Source organism: Euleptes europaea, chromosome 1, assembly GCF_029931775.1.
Source record: "Euleptes europaea isolate rEulEur1 chromosome 1, rEulEur1.hap1, whole genome shotgun sequence".
Lineage (NCBI taxonomy): Eukaryota > Metazoa > Chordata > Lepidosauria > Squamata > Sphaerodactylidae > Euleptes > Euleptes europaea.
Genome location: NC_079312.1, coordinates 133,132,327 through 133,153,534, shown reverse-complemented (window position 1 = coordinate 133,153,534; position 21,208 = coordinate 133,132,327). Strand labels below are relative to the sequence as shown.

Below are 21,208 nucleotides of genomic sequence, written 5' to 3'. Positions count from 1 at the left end.
AGTTTTAAGCAGGTCGGTGATCGGTAAGGCTATTTTGGCAAAGTCTTGGATAAAACCTCTATAAAAATTTGCAAACCTCAAGAACTGCTGAACCTGCTTGTGAGTTCTGGGGGGTTCCCGCTCCCAGACCGCCTAAACCTTCTCGGGGTCCATAATCAAACCTTGGGGGGATACAACATATCTGAGAAAAGACAACTGGTTCTGGTTAAACGCACATTTCAACAGCTTGACATACAAATGGTTGTCCCTTAAGCTACGCAAAACCTCCTGCACCAACTTTCGGTGTTCCTCAGGGTCCCTGGAGTAGATCAGAATATCGCCAAGATAAACGATTACTCCTTTAAACAGCAGATCATGTAGGATCTCAGATAGACCGAACGGCATGACCCAAAATTCAAATAAGCCATAACAACAAGAAAATGCTGTTTTTGCTTCATCCTCCTCCTTAATCCGGACCCGGTAGTAAGCTTCTGCCAGGTCAAGTTTCGAGAACACACAGCCCTCCTGGAGAGCACTCAGGAGGTCCGGAATCAAAGGAATGGGGTAGGCGTTAGTCTCAGTAATAGCGTTAAGTCCCCTATAGTCTACACACAGTCTGAGATCAGAGGTCCCCTTTTTCTTCACAAAGAAGCAGGGAGAAGAGAACGCGGAGGCGGAGTGTCAGCGAGGGCGTCCAGTCGAGCCCCGGATAAGTAGGCTCCGTGTCTCCTTCCCACCCCCCGTTCTCATTCCTTTGCTCGTCAGGCATTAGCGTTTCAATAGAGATCCGCTGTGAGATCTCTGGCGCCACGGAACAATGCCTGGGAGCCCAAGAGATCGCCCGGTCATTTACTTGTCAATTTCACCAGGAGGTTTAATGGTGGGCAATCGTCGGCAAACACTTCCCTGTTGTCACCTTGTATCCTTTCATATTCTAAACAACTCTGCTGCTCCTCACCCTTTCATGTCCTACCAGTGATGTAATCAATTATATTATATGTTCCCTATAAAGGTGACCAATATTCCCCCAACCTGTATTCTGACCTTAAATTTGTATAGATGTACTGACCCGTTTGCTTTCTTAATAAAACTTTAAAACTCTCTGCAACATCTGGAGCAGAGTTTAATATTGCTGAAATGCAACGAGGTGCTGAACTCTGACACTAGAGTACTTCAGAGCACTTTAGAGGCAGCTCATAGACAGATTGAAAGGAGCTGTATGAAATGCCTGTTCATGTATCACTTTACTCAGAATTGGGCCAAGAATGGATAACATCTGGTTTAGAATGGTAATCTGAAAGGTGCCTAAGATTCTAGCAGGAGAGGTGCAATGCTCCATTATCTGGCTATACTGGTCAGGTACTGTGTAATTTGTTGGGTGCATGAGTTGTTCTTCCCTAACAGTTAAATTAGAAAACAGCTCTCCTGTATATCATCATAATATAGAATAGTAAGCAGCTGGATTGAACGTCGGGAAGTGCAATCGGAAAAAGCCAATTTGATGATCCTGTTTGACAAGTACTTGCCAACATGTTTGGAGAAGCTGAAGTTTGGGTTCAAAAAGATAACCCCTGTCCCAGAAGTTACTGTGGTGCAAACAATCTTGTATCTACTGGAGTGCCTCCTGACCCCAACCAATACACCACCAGATTCTTCCAAAGAGCTATATGAGCTCTATTTTGTGTTTTCTTGCTTTTGGGCATTTGGAGGAGCAATGTTTCAAGACCAGGTACATTTTTAGTTTTTTGTTTCATACAGCTAGATTTGAGGCATTTTCGCGCACAGTGTTCCTCCCAACTGAGCATTGCTTATGCAAAAGCCACTTTCTATGGCTTTTTCAATGTTAGCTAGGTGATAAGGCTGCTACCATAAATCACTTCCACATAATCAGAGCTCCACAAAGCTGGGCAATATTTCAGCCAGCTTCCCATATAGCTTGTTGTATTGCATGCTAACAACCTCTGCCATCATCACACTTCCCCAGGGGCCACTGATAACTACCATGTGATTTGGTGACATATGAAAGAAAAAGGTGGTAACTACATAAAGCTGTTTTTGTTGGCAACCATATCCCTAAGGTAATGTTTTATTTTACCAGATATTACTTGGGGGAACCGTGTGCCTCTCTTAGTTGTTTAACTATTTGGCTTTGATAGGGCTTGTTTCAATGTTTTCTGAATGTTCCCTGTGATCAGTTAAATATTTTTGGCTTTGTTAGGGCTTGTTTCAATGTTTTCTGAATGTTCCCTGTGATCAGCTAAATATTTTTTTTATGATCTGATCTCTCCAAATCAGTATAAAACACATTTAAATGTGCCTCTTCTTCTCCCCAGCTTGTGGATTACCGTGTGGAGTTCAGTAAGTGGTGGGTGAATGAATTTAAAACCATCAAGTTTCCTTCCCAGGGAACTATTTTTGACTATTACATTGACCCAGAGACCAAGAAATTCATGCCTTGGACAGATAAAGTACCACCATTTGAGCTGGACCCAGATGTCCCCTTGCAGGTAATTGTGTTCTTTTTATGTTTGATTTCACTGGTTTTTCCAGAGAACTGCAAAAAGGAATCCAGAGTTGGCAGAAGATTCAAATCAAGTCAACACTCCCACAAAGAGCAAGAAGTGTTTTCAATATATCTAATTCTCAACATGGCCAAATCTGTGGCAAATATTTGCCAGCTGGACAAAGTGGAGTGGGAGACTGGAAGAGGGTGGGGAATGGGAGGCATGAAATATTCCTGCAGGACACACAAGACCAATATCCAGAGGGAACGAAGCCGTAATCTGAACTATAAATAGTTTGTTGGTAAAACTTGAAATGCATTTCTTGGAAAGGAGAAATTATGAACCATCCAAGGTAAAAACAGAGTCTGGTAGCTCTTGGATGCATTACTCCAGAACTGGGACTGATTTCTCGAGAGAAGGGATGTAGCCTAAACATCTTGCACCTGAAGATACCCATTAGAACAGATGAGCACCCCAAAAAATGTTTTAACTTGATTGGGTTTTGGTATACTCTTTATTAAAGTTATTTGTTTGTAGTTATTCAAGTAATTTTCCATTTCCCGGGCTTTCATTAAGGCACACAAATTCACACCTGGAATGTGTTTTCCTACCACCCAATCTCAGGAATTGTACCCTCACTCCCTGCCAAATTTCAGATAGATAGGAGAAAGCTTTGCAGTGAAAGTAGACAGAGAGAGTCATTTGGCAAGGCAGCCCAAGAACCAGGTAGCTTGGCCAAGCACACACAAATAATCTATAAATAATAACTGTAAAATATCATTGGGCAGGCACTATGTTTAGCAGGAATGTGGCAGGGGATGGCATTGAGAGTACAGCTTGCAAGGTCACCACCCAGTCCCTCTGCCCGATCTATGACTGTTTCCACACAGGAGTGTGACAAGGCATCCTCGCTGTAGACGCAGCAACGACTGGGGGGAAAGCAGGCAGAAACTGCTTCTTCATGCCTCATCCCTGCATTTCTTGCTGCTGTCACAGCCCTCCACTCCAGCCCTCCCTTTCCCCTCTGTCACACTGACCCAGAAGTGCTGATGGCATGACATTCTCACCTGGCCATCTACAGCCCAGCAGTCTGTCCCCTTCCCAGCCAAACTAGTTTATCTTATGTGAGGGCTTGTTTTACAGGCCTCAATGGTCCACACCACAGAAACCATCCGGATTCGCTATTTTATGGATCTGCTAATGGCCAAGAAGTGGCCTGTGATGCTAGTTGGGAATGCTGGTACTGGGAAATCGGTGCTGATGGTGGATAAGCTGGATACTCTAAATATGGATGATTTTCTAGTGCAATCTGTTCCCTTTAACTTCTACACAACATCAGCAATGCTTCAGGGTAAGGAAATGGGATTCAAGTAGACGTTGGTTGTTTATGCATGGGAGTTTTACCTGAGGTTTGTTGCTCGCTGGACCCACACTTTCCTGTTGGAAATCTATGCACCAGCAGTCTCCAAGCTCAAATCAAGTCCCCACCCCTTTAAATGCTGCTTTGTAATTGGCTTACTTTGTAGAGCTTACTGTGAGAGAAAATCCCCCCAAAAAACCCTATTGCTGCAGTAAAAAGCATTTTAAGAACAAAAAACAAAAAACAAAGCAATCTGAAAGGGGGGGGGAACCCAAGCCTCGGTTTTAAAAAGCCTTTCTTCTGCTCAGAAAGAGCACGGAGATTTCACGTGGGCTGAGCTCAGGGGAGAGGGAAGAATCGGGTTAACAGAGGAATGGGAAGTCCCAGGATTTGTGAGGGCTGGCAGCGAGGTCATCTCTAATGGACAGAAAACTCATGCGTAACTCCAAGGAACAACTGAGACAGACCGGGGGCAAACGTGAGTGAAAGTACCCATGCATAAATGTCCATTTTTTGTGTGTGTTGGAATCCAGGGCTTTTCTAGATGAACAGTTATTTAGGACAACATAATCAGTTCATGTAGGACAAGAAATGCTCTGGAGCTGAGAAACGACAATATCTCCAAATCATTTGATACATGGGATCCAGTTGTGGTTCCTCAAGGAAATACTTCTATACTGAAGATATTGTGGTTTTCATCCCTCAATATGTAATTCTCTCCCTTTATTTTATTAAAACATTTATACCCCACCTTTCCTCATGGTTCAAGGCAGAAATGCTATTATTTCCTCAGCTAGCTGGGCCGTTGTGCTGCCTAGAATATGATTATACAATTGTCACAAGAACCTATCAGATAACACCCATGGCATGGGTGGTGATGAACAACACCAACTTGTCCTCCTTATGCCCATATGATGATGTGATCCTATCAGCAGCCTTTCCCCTCCCACCAACTTTGCAAGTTTAATTTTTCCTCAGAGATGAAACTGACAATGGGGTTTTCCAGCTTACCTTGAGGCTAGTCAGTTTCAGCTGTCATGCAAATCCTGTTTACATGCTGGAACGCTTATCATCCAGCCTTTAAAAAGCAACAGGAGGGTCTGTGGCATAGTTTACCCACTCCCTTGCCCTCTGTAAGGATATTTGCCACTGAAGTAAGAGTGAAGTATGTACTCTGCTCTGGTTAGACCTAGGGCTGTTGAATTAAAAAAAATTCAGTATAGTTCGGATTCGGCTGAATTTGGCCCGTTTAGATTCGGGATATGCCGAAGTCCGAACTCCCCCGCTTCCGGCCCGTGCAATTCGGCGGGAATTCAAAGTTCGGGGAAAAAATTCGGCCAAATAAAGCCATTAAAAACACAACCGCGCCTTTCCACGGCTCGGGGGGGGGCATTTTTGGGGGTAAAGGTCCCAAACTTTCAGAGGAGCTTCAAAGGACGCTTCTTGAAAGACCCCCCAAGTTTTGTAAAGATTGGGTCAGGGGGGGCTGAGATATGGGCCCCGAAAGGGGTCCCCCCGCCCTTAATGTGTATCTCCGAGCAGAGCTTGCCGCCCACGCACAAAGCTCCCAGCCCCGACAAACAGCTGAGAGCAAGGGCGGGGCAGGTGTGAAAAAATTTGCAAAGCAATACAACTGCAAAGCAACACAAGCACACAATGCAACACCTTTGCAACAGTGCAAAGCAACACCTGACACCTGGGAGTTTGCAAACCATGGAAAGGGACAGAGGCAGCTAGCTATGCATAATGAGCAGGAAGGGGTGGAATTTCTCCTTTTGCATTGGACTTGGAACCAGGCAGATGCATTCTTTAAGTCACCATTTGAAAACCAGTTTTGAGCAAGCATCAAAATAACCTAACTGATCTTATGAATGAGGGAAAACCTGAAGACACAAAACTGAAGCCCCCCCTCAAACCAGGGAGAGAGAGACTCGAGGGGGAACACACACCCCAGGCAGAACCGGCAAAAGCCCCCTTTGGCTCCCCCCCCACCCAAAGAAACTGCTCCCTCCCCACACACACACAGACTCTGCTTCCCCCCCCCACACACACACACAGATAGGAAACATTATAGATTAAAGCCCCCAAAGGGGTCTTACTGTGGCTGTCTTCTGTTCCATCAGGAGGGGCTGGGAGGCTGGGTAATCCAATATGATTCCATTTGTATCCAATATGAGATCCATATGTATGCATCTCTCGAGGGTGATCCATTCATCCCAATAGGGAAAAGGGAAAGCCCAAATCTCGGGGGGCCCTGACCCAATGTTTACAAAACTTGGGTGGTCTCTAAAGAAGCCTTGTCTGAAGCTCCGCTGAAAGTTTGGGGTCGGCACACCCAAAAATGCGCCCCCTGCAGCCATGGAAAGAGAAAAGGGGGGAGCCGATATTTCTGCCCCCACTGAACCCATCTTTACAAAACTTGGGTGGTCTCTTAAGAAGGATTGTCTGAATCTCCTCTGAAAGTTTGTGGTCTGTACCCTCAAAAATGCACCCCCTGCAGCCACGGAAAGGAGCGAATGTGCACAAGCACCCCCCCACACACACACAGGAGGATTTCCCCCCCCTCTCTCTCTCTCTCCCCGGCCGGGCCGCACATCAGCTGATTCCTCCAGTATTCAATCCTGACTGATTGGCCAGAAGGAGACCCAGCTTGGCCACCGATTGGCCGGGGGAGGAGAATGCTGCTTACTGATGGTTATGCTGCTTACTGACGCCCTGAATTGGCCGGATTTATTCGTGAACTCCCGAACTCGCTGAATTCGCCCCCCCCGGTTGCCCGCCATTTTTGAGTTCAGTTCGTCCCGAACTAAAAACCGTCGAATCAAGGGAAATTCGGCTGATTTTCAGTTCGGGCCGAACCGAATCAACAGCCCTAGTTAGACCTCACCTAGAGTACTGTGTTCAGTTTTGGGCACCACAATTTAAGAAAGATGTAGACAAGCTGGAACGTGTCCAGAGGAGGGCAACAAAGATGGTGAGGGGTCTGGAGACCAAGTCCTATGAGGAAAGGTTGAAGGAGCTGGGTATGTTTAGCCTGAAGAGGAGAAGACTGAGAGGGGATATGATAACCATCTTCAAGTACTTGAAGGGCTGTCATATAGAGGAGGGTGCCGAGTTGTTTTCTGTTGCCCCAGAAGGTCGGACCAGAACCAACGGGTTGAAATTAAATCAAAAGAGTTTCCATCTAGACATTAGGAAAAAATTTCTAATAGAGCAGTTCCTCAGTGGAACAGGCTTCCTCAGGAGGTGGTGAGCTCTCGTTCCCTGGAGGTTTTTAAGAGGCGGTTAGATGGCCATCTGTCAGCAATGCTGATTCTGTGACTTTAGGCAGATGATGAGAGGGAAGGCATCTTGGTCATCTTCTGGTCACTGGGGGTGTGGGGGGGAGGTAGTTGTGAGTTTCCTGCATTGTGAAGGGGGTTGGACTAGATGACCCTGGTGGTCCCTTCCAACTCTATGATTCTATGTTCTTATAATCTATCCTGTATAAACAAGAGATTATGCTATTGAGCTGGCATTTGTAGGGCTCCTTCACAAAATAATGGGGGTAATAAACATTTTGAACAAATTGTCCATAAACCCTCAGTGGTATTTTAATTAGTGACATTCCACTTATGCAGCTATTCTTGAGAAGCCCCTGGAGAAGAAATCAGGGAGGAACTTTGGTCCCCCCGGCACCAAGAAGCTCATTTACTTCCTAGATGACATGAACATGCCAGAAGTAGACAAATATGGCACTGTAGCTCCTCATACGTTGATCCGGCAGCACATGGATCACGGGCACTGGTATGTATGCAGAGTAGCTGCGACCATATTAAATGAGATCATTGGATATTGTGGGTGTCAGGTGAGTCCACAGAGAGCCTAATGCATGAGAAGGTACATTTTTCATGTACGTAGAATTTTGAGAGCAATTCATATAGAATGTGAAGTAGAATGTTGTACATATTGGAGCATAAGTAGAAGCAGGCCATTCATCTCCCCCCCCCCATCCATTCTTAGGTCATTTTTTCAGAGGTTTGCCACGGTTTCACCGTTTTGTTGCCGCGCTGCTAATTTTTGATTTTTCATGAGTGCTTCGGATTTGAGCAAAAAAATCGCTTCATCCCTGCATCATCAGAAACCTGTTTTGGCGCAATCTTTGATTTTGATTTGCGGTTTTTGGCGCAGAGCTCCATGAAAAAATTTCCTGGTGGATCAATTGTCCCCGCCCATGCCGGCTAGTTTCTCCTCCCCTGCGAACGGCGATTGGCCGGGGGAGTTTCGCGCTTGGACAAGAATACTTCCCCTTTTGCTGCCTGCCTGCCTGCGTGGAGTCGTGGCACTTCTCTCCCTCCCTCTGTCCTGGAGGCAGGCAGGCGGGCAGGCGGTGCGCCTTCCCCGCCCCTCGCCTGGGATGTGCCTTGGAGCCAGGCCCACACCTCCAAGCCCAGGGGGACACCGAACGGACGGCTCCAGGAGGAGGCCGGCGAGGCCACGCCATGTGTGCCTCGTGTGCCGGGGGTGGGGGCAGCTCGGTGTAGGGCAGCTGGACCCACGGGGGGGGGTTGTTCAGGGGAAGGGGCTGTTGGCCTCCCCTACCCCAGCGGGGAGGGGAGGGGGGATTGTGTGGCTGGTCCCGAGCATCACCTTTGGTCCAGCTTCCCGTTAGATTGCTGATCCTGCCAGAGATGTGCTTTGGGGGGGGGGCATACTCTGGGAAACCGCTTTAATGCAAGAGGTTTACAGTGGCCATTTATGCATGGGAGGTTTTGCCTTGGATTTGCCACTCTATAGATGCACCTTTTCCCCATCTAAATTCTCAAAACTCAACAATCATCCCCCAGGCAGAGTTTTGAGAATTTGGATGGGGAAAATGTGCATCTAGAGAGCGGCAAATCCAAGGCAAAACCTCCCATGCATAAATGGCCTCTATGTGCATCTAGAGAGCAGCAGATCTAAGGCAAAACCTCCCGGCCATAAATGGCAAGTGCAATCCTATGCACAGCTATTCCGGTCTACACCCATTGAAATGTATGGGCTTAGACTGGAGTAACGCTCTTTAGGATTGACAGTTAGTTTGCTCCTCTGCTTCTTGGGCTAGTCACATTCTCTCAGCTCCACCTACCTCACAGAGTGTCTGTTATGGGGAAGGGGAGCCGATTGTAAGCTGGTTTGATTCTCCCTTAAGTGGTAGAGAAAGTCGGCATATAAAAACCAGCTCTACTTCTTCAAGCCTCAGAGCTCTATAATTTGCTGAGTGCCCAAAGAAGTTGTTGGAGTCCACACTTCCAGCCCATGAGAAGTTTAAGGGCAGCCTTATTAAATTCCATTCCCTCTGGCTAAAGGGCGAGAGTGGTATACTTCCATTCCCTGCAAGGTAGTATTCAGGCAGGGAATAGCACTCCTCGAAGCAGTCAACACGGGGCAATCCTAAACTGGTCTACTCGGAAGTAAGCCTGATGTCTTTCAATACATCTTACTCACAGGGAAATGCCATTAGGATTGCAGCCACAGTCTTGAATCTGCACAGGTTGGAGCTGCTCCTTTCCCACATTCAGCTAAACACTTCTCTGGGGCACATGGATGCAATTCCTGCCCCACCCCCCAATCCTGCCTGTCTTTAAAAGGCAATGGGTTCCACACTTATAGAAAATAGAGGGAAGCTTTGAGGAGAGCGCTGCCTTGCCCCCCCCCCCCGCCCCATTGGAATCTGACTGTTCCAAAAGCAGAACAGAGCGAGGGTGGAAGAAAAATGTAGGAGACCAGAGGGACTGGTGCTTGTTTTTTGCACCGGGCCCGGGCCCACAGAAGTGAACCGCACAAGGTAATCTGCTGGGTGGAGTTGGGGCGGAATTGGGGGTGGGCATAAACAATGAGCTTGTTGGAAGGGGAGGACTCCAGCAAAGGGGACAGACCAAACCGTTGTCGAATATAGCGTGCTTTGTTCCCATGAAAAACCAAAACTACATCGGAATTGACAGGGATAAATCGTGCCCATGAAATTTTTTTTTTAAATCGCTTTTTTTTTTTTGCTCCATGGCAAGAGAGCAGTAAAATCGTCCATGAAAAGTTGGCCTTACTGTAGCAAGGTGTGCACGATTTGTGCCTAACATGATGTGTTCCTAGCTTCCAATTTAAGATGTCTGCTTTTGTAGACCTTTGTAGTATGAGTGAGGTGAGAGAGAGAGCTCTTTTAACATGAGGAACTTAAATTCTAGCTCCTCCCTCTTACATGTTCCTCAGAAAATTATAGCCAAGGAGCAAATAGCCTAAGGTTTCCATGTGACAACAAGCCTCCCTTGGGCTTTTGTTGTCAGATACTTTGGCAGAAGAAACGACGATGAATGGTGTGGAGATTGTAGCACTTTTGATGCATCAGAAATTCAGTTTAAGTGAATGATTTTTCTCTTCCTAAAAATATTCGGAAAGAGCCACTACGGAATTAGTCTAGCGAAGCCAATGGAATTAGTAGCTAAGCTTGCTAAAATGGGACGTGGATCCTCCAACACAAATCTTAAATCCTGTCATACTTTCCTTGGTATAGGTCTCCAAGCTGCATTTCCACAAAGCCATTGTGAAAGCCATGTATCGCACAAAATCCAATATTTATAACCTTAATAAAAGAAGATTAAAGAAGTCTTAATTTTGTCCTCTTTTTAAATATATGAGCAATAATTCTGTGTCAAAATCATCTTGCTTCTTTATATCAGGTATGACAGAACCAAGCTAACGTTAAAGGATATTCACAACTGCCAGTACGTTGCCTGTATGAACCCAACGTCTGGGTCTTTCACCATTGACTCCAGACTCCAGGTACCCATCAGAGATCTGTTATAGGAGTTCTGCCTTTTGTTGTTTCGTAGCCGACATCACCCTCACTATCCAATGTTTGCCACTTTGAATTTGGATTTCTCTTGCCAAGTGGAGGAAGGGAAACTGGTCATTTTGAGATACAAAATGTGCATTTGTATTAAGAATATGATTCAGTCACAGCCAAATGATCCTTGTGGATGTCTTTTGTTGTAGCGACACTTTTGTGTGTTTGCTGTGAGTTTCCCAGGACAAGAAGCCCTTATGACCATCTATAGCACCATCCTGGCTCAGCACTTGGCCCTCCGGAATATTCCAATGGTGATCCAGAAGATGCATTCTCAGCTTGTTTCAGCAGCTCTGGGTAAGTAGTACAGAACTTGGTAAAAACAAGTGGTCTATATCTTACCAGTGGGTTGGATCCTGCAAACCGCCAGTGGAAGGCGGTTCTTCTCTGTCCAGGATCTTCTCTGCCTTTGCTCACGCCTGGAGCCATTTCCAACCCCAGGGAAGTTATAATCATGGGATCTTCCCTGCATTCCCCTCCCCACAGGTCCCTTTCTGACCCTGGGAACATTTATTCCTGGGGTTGAGGAATGTGCTATTAGCCTATGTGGGTTGGGCAGATGCAATAGTGAGGGGAAAAGAGGGAGATTGTCCTTTTTGCGCTTGTATGAGAGAAGAGGAAGATCCCATGATTTTTTGCCTATGAATCAAGGGGCCCACCTAGTGTTTGCAGTCTCCATGATGCTGAAGTGAGAGTCTTAGTACTACCGACATATGCAAAGACCTGTAGTTTGGTCTGCCATAGGGTTGTTGTTGTTTTCAGATAGGTTGTATATTCAATGTGTTAGGCTAGGATAATAGCTCATGTACTTGCAGCTTTCTCAGATTTGTTTAAATGTTCAAGAGGTGAATTGAAGGCTGGTATGACATGAAAGAGAGTCAAAATTCCTAGAAAAATGTGGAGTCAGTTGTTGCATTCATTGCCTGGATGAGGAAGCATATTAACAGCAGTAGGATTTTTATCTTTACTGTGAAGAGGTGGGCTGGCTGCACAGTTTCTCAAAACATGCTTTGGCCTGCAAATGATCACCTGAGGCAGCTAGCAAGAATGCTGGACTGAACCAGCCAGGGATTCCTTGATTATGGACAGCGATTATTATTTCAGGATACCAACCCAATGGAATCCAGCTCCTTATTTATTTAATTTATTTATTAAAAACCTTTCTATGCCACTTTTCCACTAAAAAATTAAAATATTTGAGATGTTTAAAAAAGCGTTTAAAATACAAATAGGTATAAAATATTTAAAATAAATAAAATGTAATATAAACATCCCCCTAAATATGAAGACTTAAAAACACACAAACAAGGAGGAGAGGGCTAATAAGAGTTAGTGAGGGACCTCCAAACTAAATAAAAACATCTTCACCCCCTGGTAGAAGACAGTGATAGAGGGAGACAGACAGATCTCCCTGGGGAGGGAATTCCAAAGTTTCAGCACGACAACCGAGAAGGCCCTTCCTCAGGTTGCTACCTGTCTAGCCTCAGATGACAGGGACACCCAAAACAGAGCTTCTGAAGATGGCCAGAGTAGTGAGGCAGGTTCATATGACAGTAGGTGGTCTTTTATCCTTTTCCACACACCATTCCAATTCTGTCCCATGTACCCATTATTCATTTTTAAAAACAGCCGTATTTATATAAAATACTTTAAAAAAAATTTAACCACATGCTTATTTAGAAATAAAGAACAATGCCATCTGATGGAGGCAGAATACTCCTGAAGCCCAGTACAAAGCAAACTTGAAGTTTGAATGAAGTCATAGGCATGCAAGAGAATAAAATCTCCCAATTTTGCCTTGTGAAATCTGTATTTAGTTGGAAAATTGATGGACGCATCCTTATTTGCTAATTCAGGCTTAAATATACCATTTCCCCACTAAGAAACCTAACACCTGGTTTTTAATGGATAAATGTTGTCTTTCTCCACAACAGCCTTGCATCAGAAAATTTCATCAACCTTTCTCCCTACGGCCATAAAGTTTCACTATGTTTTCAACCTCCGGGACCTCTCTAACATCTTCCAGGTACACGTGATTTATTTACAGCTATTTTAGCTTGACCTCTAGTGAGTCTGTCTTTCCCTGTCCTTTTGAATTAAAGTCCAGGCAAAACACTGCTGCTGGCTGGACTTGACTGTTGGGTCCAGAGCAAAGCCAGCCTAGGAAACTGGAGCCAAGAGAAAATAATTTCTTCCCACAAAATCCACACCTCTTCCTTTCTGGAGGAGAAGTTAGTGATGTTTGGCCTGAGGACTAACAGTGCATATGGTACCCAGTGAGGCTGTTCACCTACAAGAAGGACCACTTCATGACGGAGGCTCATCAGGACGTGGCCCATCTTACTATTGCCACTGCCTATTCACTTGCTCAAAAAAAATTGTATGAAAGCCCTGCAGGTGTTTATTGCAGCAAGTGTCTGTTTCCTAGTTGATAACCTAGTTGAGAACAACTTTTTGTGAAAAGGTCTTAGCACCTGCTGCCACAGCATTTCCTGATGTGTCTGCAGTCACGTCCACAGAGCTCCTGGCTAGAACATTGTCAACCTCCCTCACATAGAATCATAGAATCATAGAGTTGGAAGGGACCACCAGGGTCATCTAGTCCAACCCCCTGCACAATGCAGGAAATTAATAACTACCTCCCCCCCACATCCCCAGTGACCCCAACCCTCCCCACACCTTGCAGGATCCCACAATCAAAGCACTCCCAACAGATGGCCATCCAGTCTCTGCTTAAAGACCTCCAAAGACGGGGACTCCACCACCCTCCAAGGCAGCACATTCCACCATTGAACAGCCCTCACGGTCAGCATCACTGTTCTTGCTGCTGTCATTAATTTATACAGTCTGACATCTCCTGGGACGATTTGTTCAGGCAGAAGGAAATGTAGTCCGCTAACACCCATGGAACTGCTATAGGCACGAGGGCCTGGAGGAGAAACTGGCTTTCTTAGAAACAGAAAGACACTACCTTGTTTTCCCACCTTTGTTTAATTTTTCAGTGAGATAATGTTTCCCTTTTCTATTGTTCACCATTGCTGCAAGCTGGTTTTATGACAAGCAAGCATGGGAGATTTCACTAGGTTGCAGGAACATCATGGGGGGGCCCTTGCTAAGACACTACCTAACTACTGTTCTCCCCTAGGAATTAGGCAATAGCATTTATTCCTTCCTCTTTCACTAGGGTTCCACTAAGGTTGCCAACCTCCATGTGGAACCTGGAGATCTCCCAGAATTACAACTGATCTCCAGACTATAGGGATCAATTCCCCTAGAGACTATGGCAGCTGCGAAGGGTGGATGCTGTGGCTTCACATCCCTGCTGTGCTCTCTACCCACCTCAGACTCTGCCCCTAAATCTCCAGGAATTTACCAATCCAGCGAGGACAGCAAAAGGGGCATTAGAAATTGGGTTTATTCCAGGAGAGTTATCAACTGTAGCAGTGACATCAAACAACAGGCTGCAAGATGTCTTGTCACTTCCCTGGGTAGATTTTCAGTTTCTAGATGTCTCCTTTTCCCTGATGTAGCTCAAACAGGGCTAGGTTAACTTAAAACTCATAATGAGGGCAAATTGCCAAAGCAGACCCAAATAAATCTAGAGAGGTATTGGTAAGGGGCAAAGATCTATGGATAAGTATTTGATTTGAATCATGACTTCAAAAGAAAGCATAGACAGAAGTGGACACTGCAAGGGTGGGGAATATTCAGCAAGATGGTTCCTTGAGCCTTGTAGCCAATTCTATATTTGCCTGTGGAATATTCTGGGGAATGAACAGTGGCTGATGATTAAATGAACAGAGAATAGATTTCATTTTTCAACGCCATCAGAAACCTCATGTCTAAAGGGCCAGACAACCAGTGCTAAAACTTTTGCCTTTTGGCAGGGGATGCTGTTCTCTACACATGAGTGCCTCAGAGTGCCTGTCGACCTGGTCCGGCTATGGCTGCATGAAGCTGAGAGAGTTTACTCTGACAAACTTGTGGAGGAGAAAGATCAAGAGAGCTTTGGCCGGGTCATGACGGCTACTTGCAAGAAATTCTTTGAGGTGAAGCAGGCCTTTTTATTTCCTTCTTTGGAGTGTACTGTATATTCAACAGTGAGGTTAGATGTAGCGGGGAAGTCTGAGAACATATCTATAGTAGTAGAAGAAACGCACTCACTGTCACAAAAGCAGGAAGCCTTTGGATGGGGAGGTACCACTTCCCAGGCAGTGGACAGATCTTCTCCCCTCCACCCATATCTCACTCCTGTTAATTCTCAGAGCAAATCAGGTATGGATCAGATACTTAGTTTGGGGATTTTCCTATAACTTGTGGAGGCCCCAGGTTACTCCCCTTCCTCTTCTAATTCCTCTTCCAACTCCCCTTCCTCTTCTGGGCAGCACCTCATTACACAAGGGGGATACTGCCTGAACATGCATCCAAGCTCATGACGTGAAACCCTTAGGGTTTTAAAAAGATTTATTAAATGACTATATTTAACTGAAAAGCAAAAAAAAAAAAATACAAATAGCTGTTAATAACTTACACTTTTCAAAACAATGAGCAGTTGGTCAAAACTTTAGTCCCCAAAAATATCCTTCTAGATCAGTGATGGCGAACCTTTTAGAGACCGAGTGCCCAAACTGCAACCCAAAACCCACTTATTCATCGTAAAGTGCCAGCACGGCAATTTAACCTGAATACTGAGGTTTTAGTTTAGAAAAAACAACTCATATGTTAACATCTTATGCTCACAAGCAAAAAATGATCCAAACAAAGTAAGGAAAGCAATCCCAAGTGCTTTCATTGATTTAAAATTATTTGGCAGAGAATTCCACACTTTAAGGATTTCATTTTCAGAACTAACTGTACTATCCTTTGTCATCCATAAAATTAAATCATGGCAATGACTGACAAACACCTTTTTCCCCATCTGCATTCTCAAAACTCTGCAGGGGGGCTTATTGTTGAGTTGTGCATCTGAGTGGCAAGTCCAAGGCAAAACCTCCCATTCACAAATAGACAACAAACCCCCCCCCCCCCCCCATGCAGTTTTGAGAATCTGGATGTGGGAAATGTGCATCTCAGTGGCAAGTCCAAGGCAAAACCTCTCTTTCACAAATAGACAAAAAAAAACCCCATGCAGTTTTGAGAATCTGGATGGGGTAAATGTGCATCTCAGTGGCAAGTCCAAGCGAAAGAGCCGCCCGCCGCCAGCCTCCCGCCAGCCTCCCGCCGCCCTGCTCCGCCTCAGCAGCAACGCTGCCGCCCCACCCAGGCGCCGCTCTGGACCCGCCGCCGCCACCGGCCGCTCCTGCTCGGCCCCGAGGGCTGCCCTGCCGGCCGCCCCGCTACGCCCGCCGAGTCGCCCCCGCCCCTCGACAAAGTTGGCTGCGGCGCGTCGGAAACTTGTACCGAGGCCGCGGGGAGGGGCGGAGGAGGGGGACGGGCAGCCAAGGGGGCGGTGGAGGAGGGGGCGGGGGCGACTCGGCAGGCGTAGCGGGGCGGCCGGCAGGGCAGCCCTCGGGGCCGAGCATGAGCGGGCGGCGGCGGGTCTGAAGCGGTGCCTGGGTGGGGCGGCGGCGCTGCTGCTAAGGCGGAGCGGGGCGGCGGGAGGCAGATGGCGTCAAGGCCGCAAGGAGGGGGTGGGGGGCGGGGGGGCGGGGGAGCGGCGGCTCCACGCGTGCCCATAGAAAGGGCTCGGCGTGCCGCTTGTGGCACGCGTGCCATAGGTTCGCCAACACGGTTCTAGATTAACAATAAAGAGAAGCCAGGAAAGAAAAATAACAAGTCTTAAACACAGGAACATTGAACTGGTCTCTAGTTCACTTCTATTTCCTTGGTCCAAATCCAGTCAATAAACTCACACTTCCTTGTGTGATGGTACACTTTCTTACCCACAGCTATGTTGCTGAGCTGTTCCCAAAAATGCACACTGTGCTCTTGGGAAATAGGGCTTTATAAGTCTCCGCAAGGTCCTGACCCCTTACTCAGGTTTAGCCCTGCCAACTTAAAGAAGGGACCTGGAGTTCTCCCAGAATTACACCTTATCTCCAGACTACAACAATCAGTTCCCTTGGAGGAAACGGCAGCTTCAGAAGGTGGACTGTATGGGATCATATCCCCGATGAGCTCCCTCCAAACTGCCGCCAAACCTCCAGGAAGTTCTCAAGCCAGAGGTGGCAGCCCTACTCCGGATTGACAGTTTTCCATCCAGGATGTACAAGAGCCAATTCTGTGTCTTGAATTTCCTCTGGGACCTTTAGGCAGGAAGAGAGAAATTCTCTGTTAACCATGTGACCCCTATTAAGGAGTTCAAATGCCAAAGAGGAGGCCCTAGGAAGGCCACAGGGACCAGAAACCCTGGCAAAACAGGGAAAATCATAATGAACATGTGGCCTCAAAGACCACAGTTTATTACAGTCATCCATGTGTAGGAACAAACTTGATCTGGAAATTTATACAAAACCAAAGGGATAATTAATCCCTAAGAATGGAATAATTTACCATTTGTAATGACTGAGAGCCAGCGTGGCGTAGTGGTTGGTGTCAGACTAGGACCTGGGAAACCTAGGTTCGAATCGCCACTTGCACCATAGAAGCTTGTTGGGTGGCCTTGGGCCAGTCACATACTCTAAGTAAGCCCTGACCATGGCTAGTATTTGGATGGGAGACCTCCAAGGAATATTAGGGGCATGGTGCAGAGGCAGGCAATGGCAAACCACCTCTCGACGTCTCTTGCCTTGAAAACCCTACGGGGTCACCATGTCATCTGTGTCTTGATGGCAAAAAAATGGCTGAGTAGGTCAGTGAGCTCAACTCCCATCTACTAACTTCATACTCATCTCTCTCCAAATTCTCTTGAAGCAGAATCCTCTCCAGAGGTAACAGCTGGCTCACAATTATCATTCTGAATAAGGTTCTGACAGCGCTTGTAAAGGTGGAAAATAGAGAACAGTGATTTCTGATTCGTGTACCCACCAGTCCCACACACCTAACCATAAGTCTGCTGTCATTAAAATGAAGTGAAGATGAAAGGCTCATTTGTGTCTTCTGCAGGATCTAGGTGACAATGTGGTCTTTGCCAGGCCCAATATTTATTGCCACTTTGCTCAGGGCATTGGGGAACCAAAGTATTTGCCTGTTGCCAGCTGGCAAAGTCTGAATAAGCTGCTTGTGGAAGCCCTGGACAGCTACAACGAGGTCAATGCAGTAATGAATTTGGTGAGTGAAACAAGTTGTGAGCTAGGAGGAGGCTGATGCTGGTCCCCAAGCAGGTTCTCCTTAACTCATGTAGGCATTGTCTAGATTTTAATCACCCTAAGTATACCTGCACCGATTCCTTTCTGGTTTAAGTTGTTAATGGTTTTGCTTCCCTTATATCTATCTCTTGCCATTCCTATGTAGGATATATTCATCTTATGTTTATTGGGCTATGTATTTTGATTTTTTTCTTTTCTAAACAAAGTCAAACATAGGCATTGACAGTTGTACATCCCTATAGACTATGCAAAGATTTACCTGGCTTAGGAAGACAACCTTGCGGTACAGGATCCTTGGAAGATGACCTCAGTTATACAAGTTTGGGGGCAGGGTAAGAGTAGAAATGATGTCTCTATACAGGATTGGGGAAGAGTGGATGTGTGCCAAGACTATAAATCTTCCTCCCAAAGAAAATTCATCTCAGTCCTTCCTTGCTGGTGTTTAGGTGCCAAATCAAACTGGTCTCTTTTAAGAGAACTTATGAGGCCCCTGCTAGCTCTAAGTGCTACTGCTGTTTTCTGCTTCTATTATTTACAATAAAAAATAGGGTTGCCAGGTTCCTCTTCACCACCAGAGGGAGGTTTTGGGGGCGGAGCCTAAAGAGGGTGGGGTTTGGGGAAGGACTTCAATGCCATAGAGTCCAATTGCCAAAGCGGCCATTTTCTCCAGGCGAACTGATCTCTATCGGCTGGAGATTAGTTGTAATAGCAGGAGATCTCCAGCTATTACCTGGAGGTTGGCGACCCTATTAATAAATAATAGTTTGGTTATTTAGCACAGTCATCTATTTATCTGTGTCATATTTTAGCATGTTCTAAGTGATATGATTTCTTTGTCATTTGGTTGTTTGCTGCCTGGTGGTGGATTTGGACAAAAAAAGAGAGTGGGGTATAAATGCTTTAAATAAATACATGGAATTGAAATGTTTTAATATGCAAAGCCCCAGAAACGATGATGGGAGGTGGAGACAATGGCCTGTGGTTGTTGCTTTTTTGTTTATTTTTTAAAGAAGAAAGATGGGACATAGAAATTTGACAGTGTCTGATTATTGGGAGTCAGTCATAGACCCACCGGAAGTTATGTCTTGAAATGGAGGAAATCTTTTGGCTACAATGCTGGCTCTAGACTTTGGCCCCTTCTGTTATCCCATGGTTTATTAGCGTACCGTTTAGAGAAAATGTTTGCAAAACGTTGTACCAGTGGCATTTAAGTCCTTTGAGATTAGCATGAATTTATAGAAATAGTTCCAGTTGTTTTTATTTTATTTATTTTACTAGATTTTTATCCCTCCCGTTCCCTTTTGAGGCAGGGCTCAGAGCGGCTCACATGACATCCAATATACAAACAAGTTCTGGAGAGAAGACAAAGCTGATTTTTGGTGCATGCTGTGGAAACGTGTGAGGGCCAATAGTTTTGGACAATGGTGACAAGACCTTTGCCATTGGCTTTTGGTGTTAGCATGCAATCCTCTATTCAAATGTATCTATTAAACTATGTTGTTATAATCCCAAAAAGTTTTCAGAAAAATGCTTTGTATGTTAATACTACATTAAGATTAACCTTTGCCAAATCTAATTTGTCTGCTAAAAAACAAGGTTGGTTAAATAGATCAAAGGAGGTCTTTGTGTTATTCAAGTTAACTGCTTTGCAGAAAGCTTGGGATATCTAAGAGATAGTCATCTAATGGAATCTAGTTCTAGAATAGAAACGGCCACATTAATTTATTATCAAACAGAGTGAATTTGTTTCCTTTTTGTTATATGCTTGTGAGGTGTTGAGGTCTTTAAAGTTCTGACTGGTTGTTTTGTATTTTAAAGTTTTGTAGATAATTCTATGTATCATTATGTTAAATTAAAAAAAAACTGAGAAAAACCTTTGTCCAAGCAAGCAACTACCAGGTTGTTATGATATGGATAGGGACTATTTATGAATAGTACCATTTGTCCTAGTAAACACTCTGGAGCATTAATCAAGACAGGAGACAGGCCTGGATGGAGACTGCACAAACAATTCACAGCGTTTTTAGTAAAGTTCACACCCAAACTGCTTTGTACAGTCCTAACTTTGGACTGGAAAGATATCAATTTGTTGTGGTTTGTGATATTACTTAGTACCCTTTGTGATATTAACAAGCCTTCCTTGGTGATTGCAGGTGCTTTTTGAGGCCGCCGTATCTCACGTCTGCAGAATCAATCGCATCTTAGAGTCTCCTCGAGGGAATGCCTTGTTAGTGGGGGTAGGAGGCAGTGGCAAGCAGAGCCTGTCCCGACTAGCAGCCTATATCAGTTCCTTGGATGTGTTTCAGATCACCCTGAAAAAGGGCTATGGAATTCCAGACCTCAAGGTAAGAAGCAAAGTGGCTTTCTCCAAGGATATCCCAGCACATTATTAAAACCCAGGTGAAAATGAATATTAACTGATGCTTAGTATCTACCGTGTTTCCCCGAAAATAAGACATACCCATAAAATAAGCCGTAGCAGCATTTCTAAGCATTTGCTTAATATAAGCCATACCCCGAAAATAAGGAACCACGGGGCTGGTGTGGAGAAGACCAGGAAGAGCCCAGCTGAGCAGATGCAGTCTCCCGCGGCTGCTTCAAAGGTCCGGCAACCAGCGCGCCCGGGGCTGGGGTGGAAAAGACCAGGAGGAGCCCAGCTCAGCAGAGGCGGTCTCCCGCAGCCGCTTCAAAGGCTCTGCAACCAGCACGCCCGGGCCTCTGGGGGCAGGGAAGACAGGAGGAGCCCAGCTGAGCCGATGCAGACTCCCGCGGCCACTTCAAAGGCCTGGCAACCAGCGCGCCTGGGCCTCTGGGGGCGGGACCGGAAAGGGATGGTAAGGGGAGAACGGGAGCCGAGAGGGAGGACAGTTCTGATTCCCTTGGAATAAGACATCCCCTGAAAATAAGCCATAGTGTCTTCTTGAGGAAAAATAAATATAAGACAGTGTCTTATTTTCGGGGAAACACGGTAATACAAAGTTGTGGCAGGCCTTTTTTTTAGCAATTTAGGGGATGTACATAGCCTAGGGTTGCCATCCTCCAGGTTCTAGCTGGAGATCTCCTGCTATTGCAGCTGATCTCCTGATAGAGATCAGTTCACCTGGAGAAAATGGCCGCTTTGGCAATTGTTGCCTGATAGAGATCAGTTCACCTGGAGAAAATGGCTGCTTTGGCAATTGGACTCTATGGCATTGAAGTCCCTCCCCTCTCCAAACCCCACCCTCCTCAGGCTCCGCCCCAAAATCATCCTGCTGGTGGC

The 21,208-nt window shown here is 45.8% G+C and overlaps 1 protein-coding gene across 1 annotated transcript in view; it reads left to right on the top strand.

Annotated features, from left to right (window-relative positions):
• DNAH17 (dynein axonemal heavy chain 17) overlaps window positions 1-21,208 on the top strand; it is a 176,662-nt gene that overhangs the window by 99,559 nt on the left and 55,895 nt on the right. Inside the window, exons 46-55 of the mRNA XM_056848614.1 lie at window positions 1,426-1,708; window positions 2,313-2,486; window positions 3,627-3,834; window positions 7,464-7,629; window positions 10,536-10,638; window positions 10,852-10,999; window positions 12,637-12,728; window positions 14,590-14,751; window positions 17,747-17,911; window positions 20,103-20,294. Coding sequence (XP_056704592.1) covers window positions 1,426-1,708; window positions 2,313-2,486; window positions 3,627-3,834; window positions 7,464-7,629; window positions 10,536-10,638; window positions 10,852-10,999; window positions 12,637-12,728; window positions 14,590-14,751; window positions 17,747-17,911; window positions 20,103-20,294 — 1,693 coding nt within the window. The remainder of the gene's footprint in view (window positions 1-1,425; window positions 1,709-2,312; window positions 2,487-3,626; window positions 3,835-7,463; window positions 7,630-10,535; window positions 10,639-10,851; window positions 11,000-12,636; window positions 12,729-14,589; window positions 14,752-17,746; window positions 17,912-20,102; window positions 20,295-21,208) is intronic.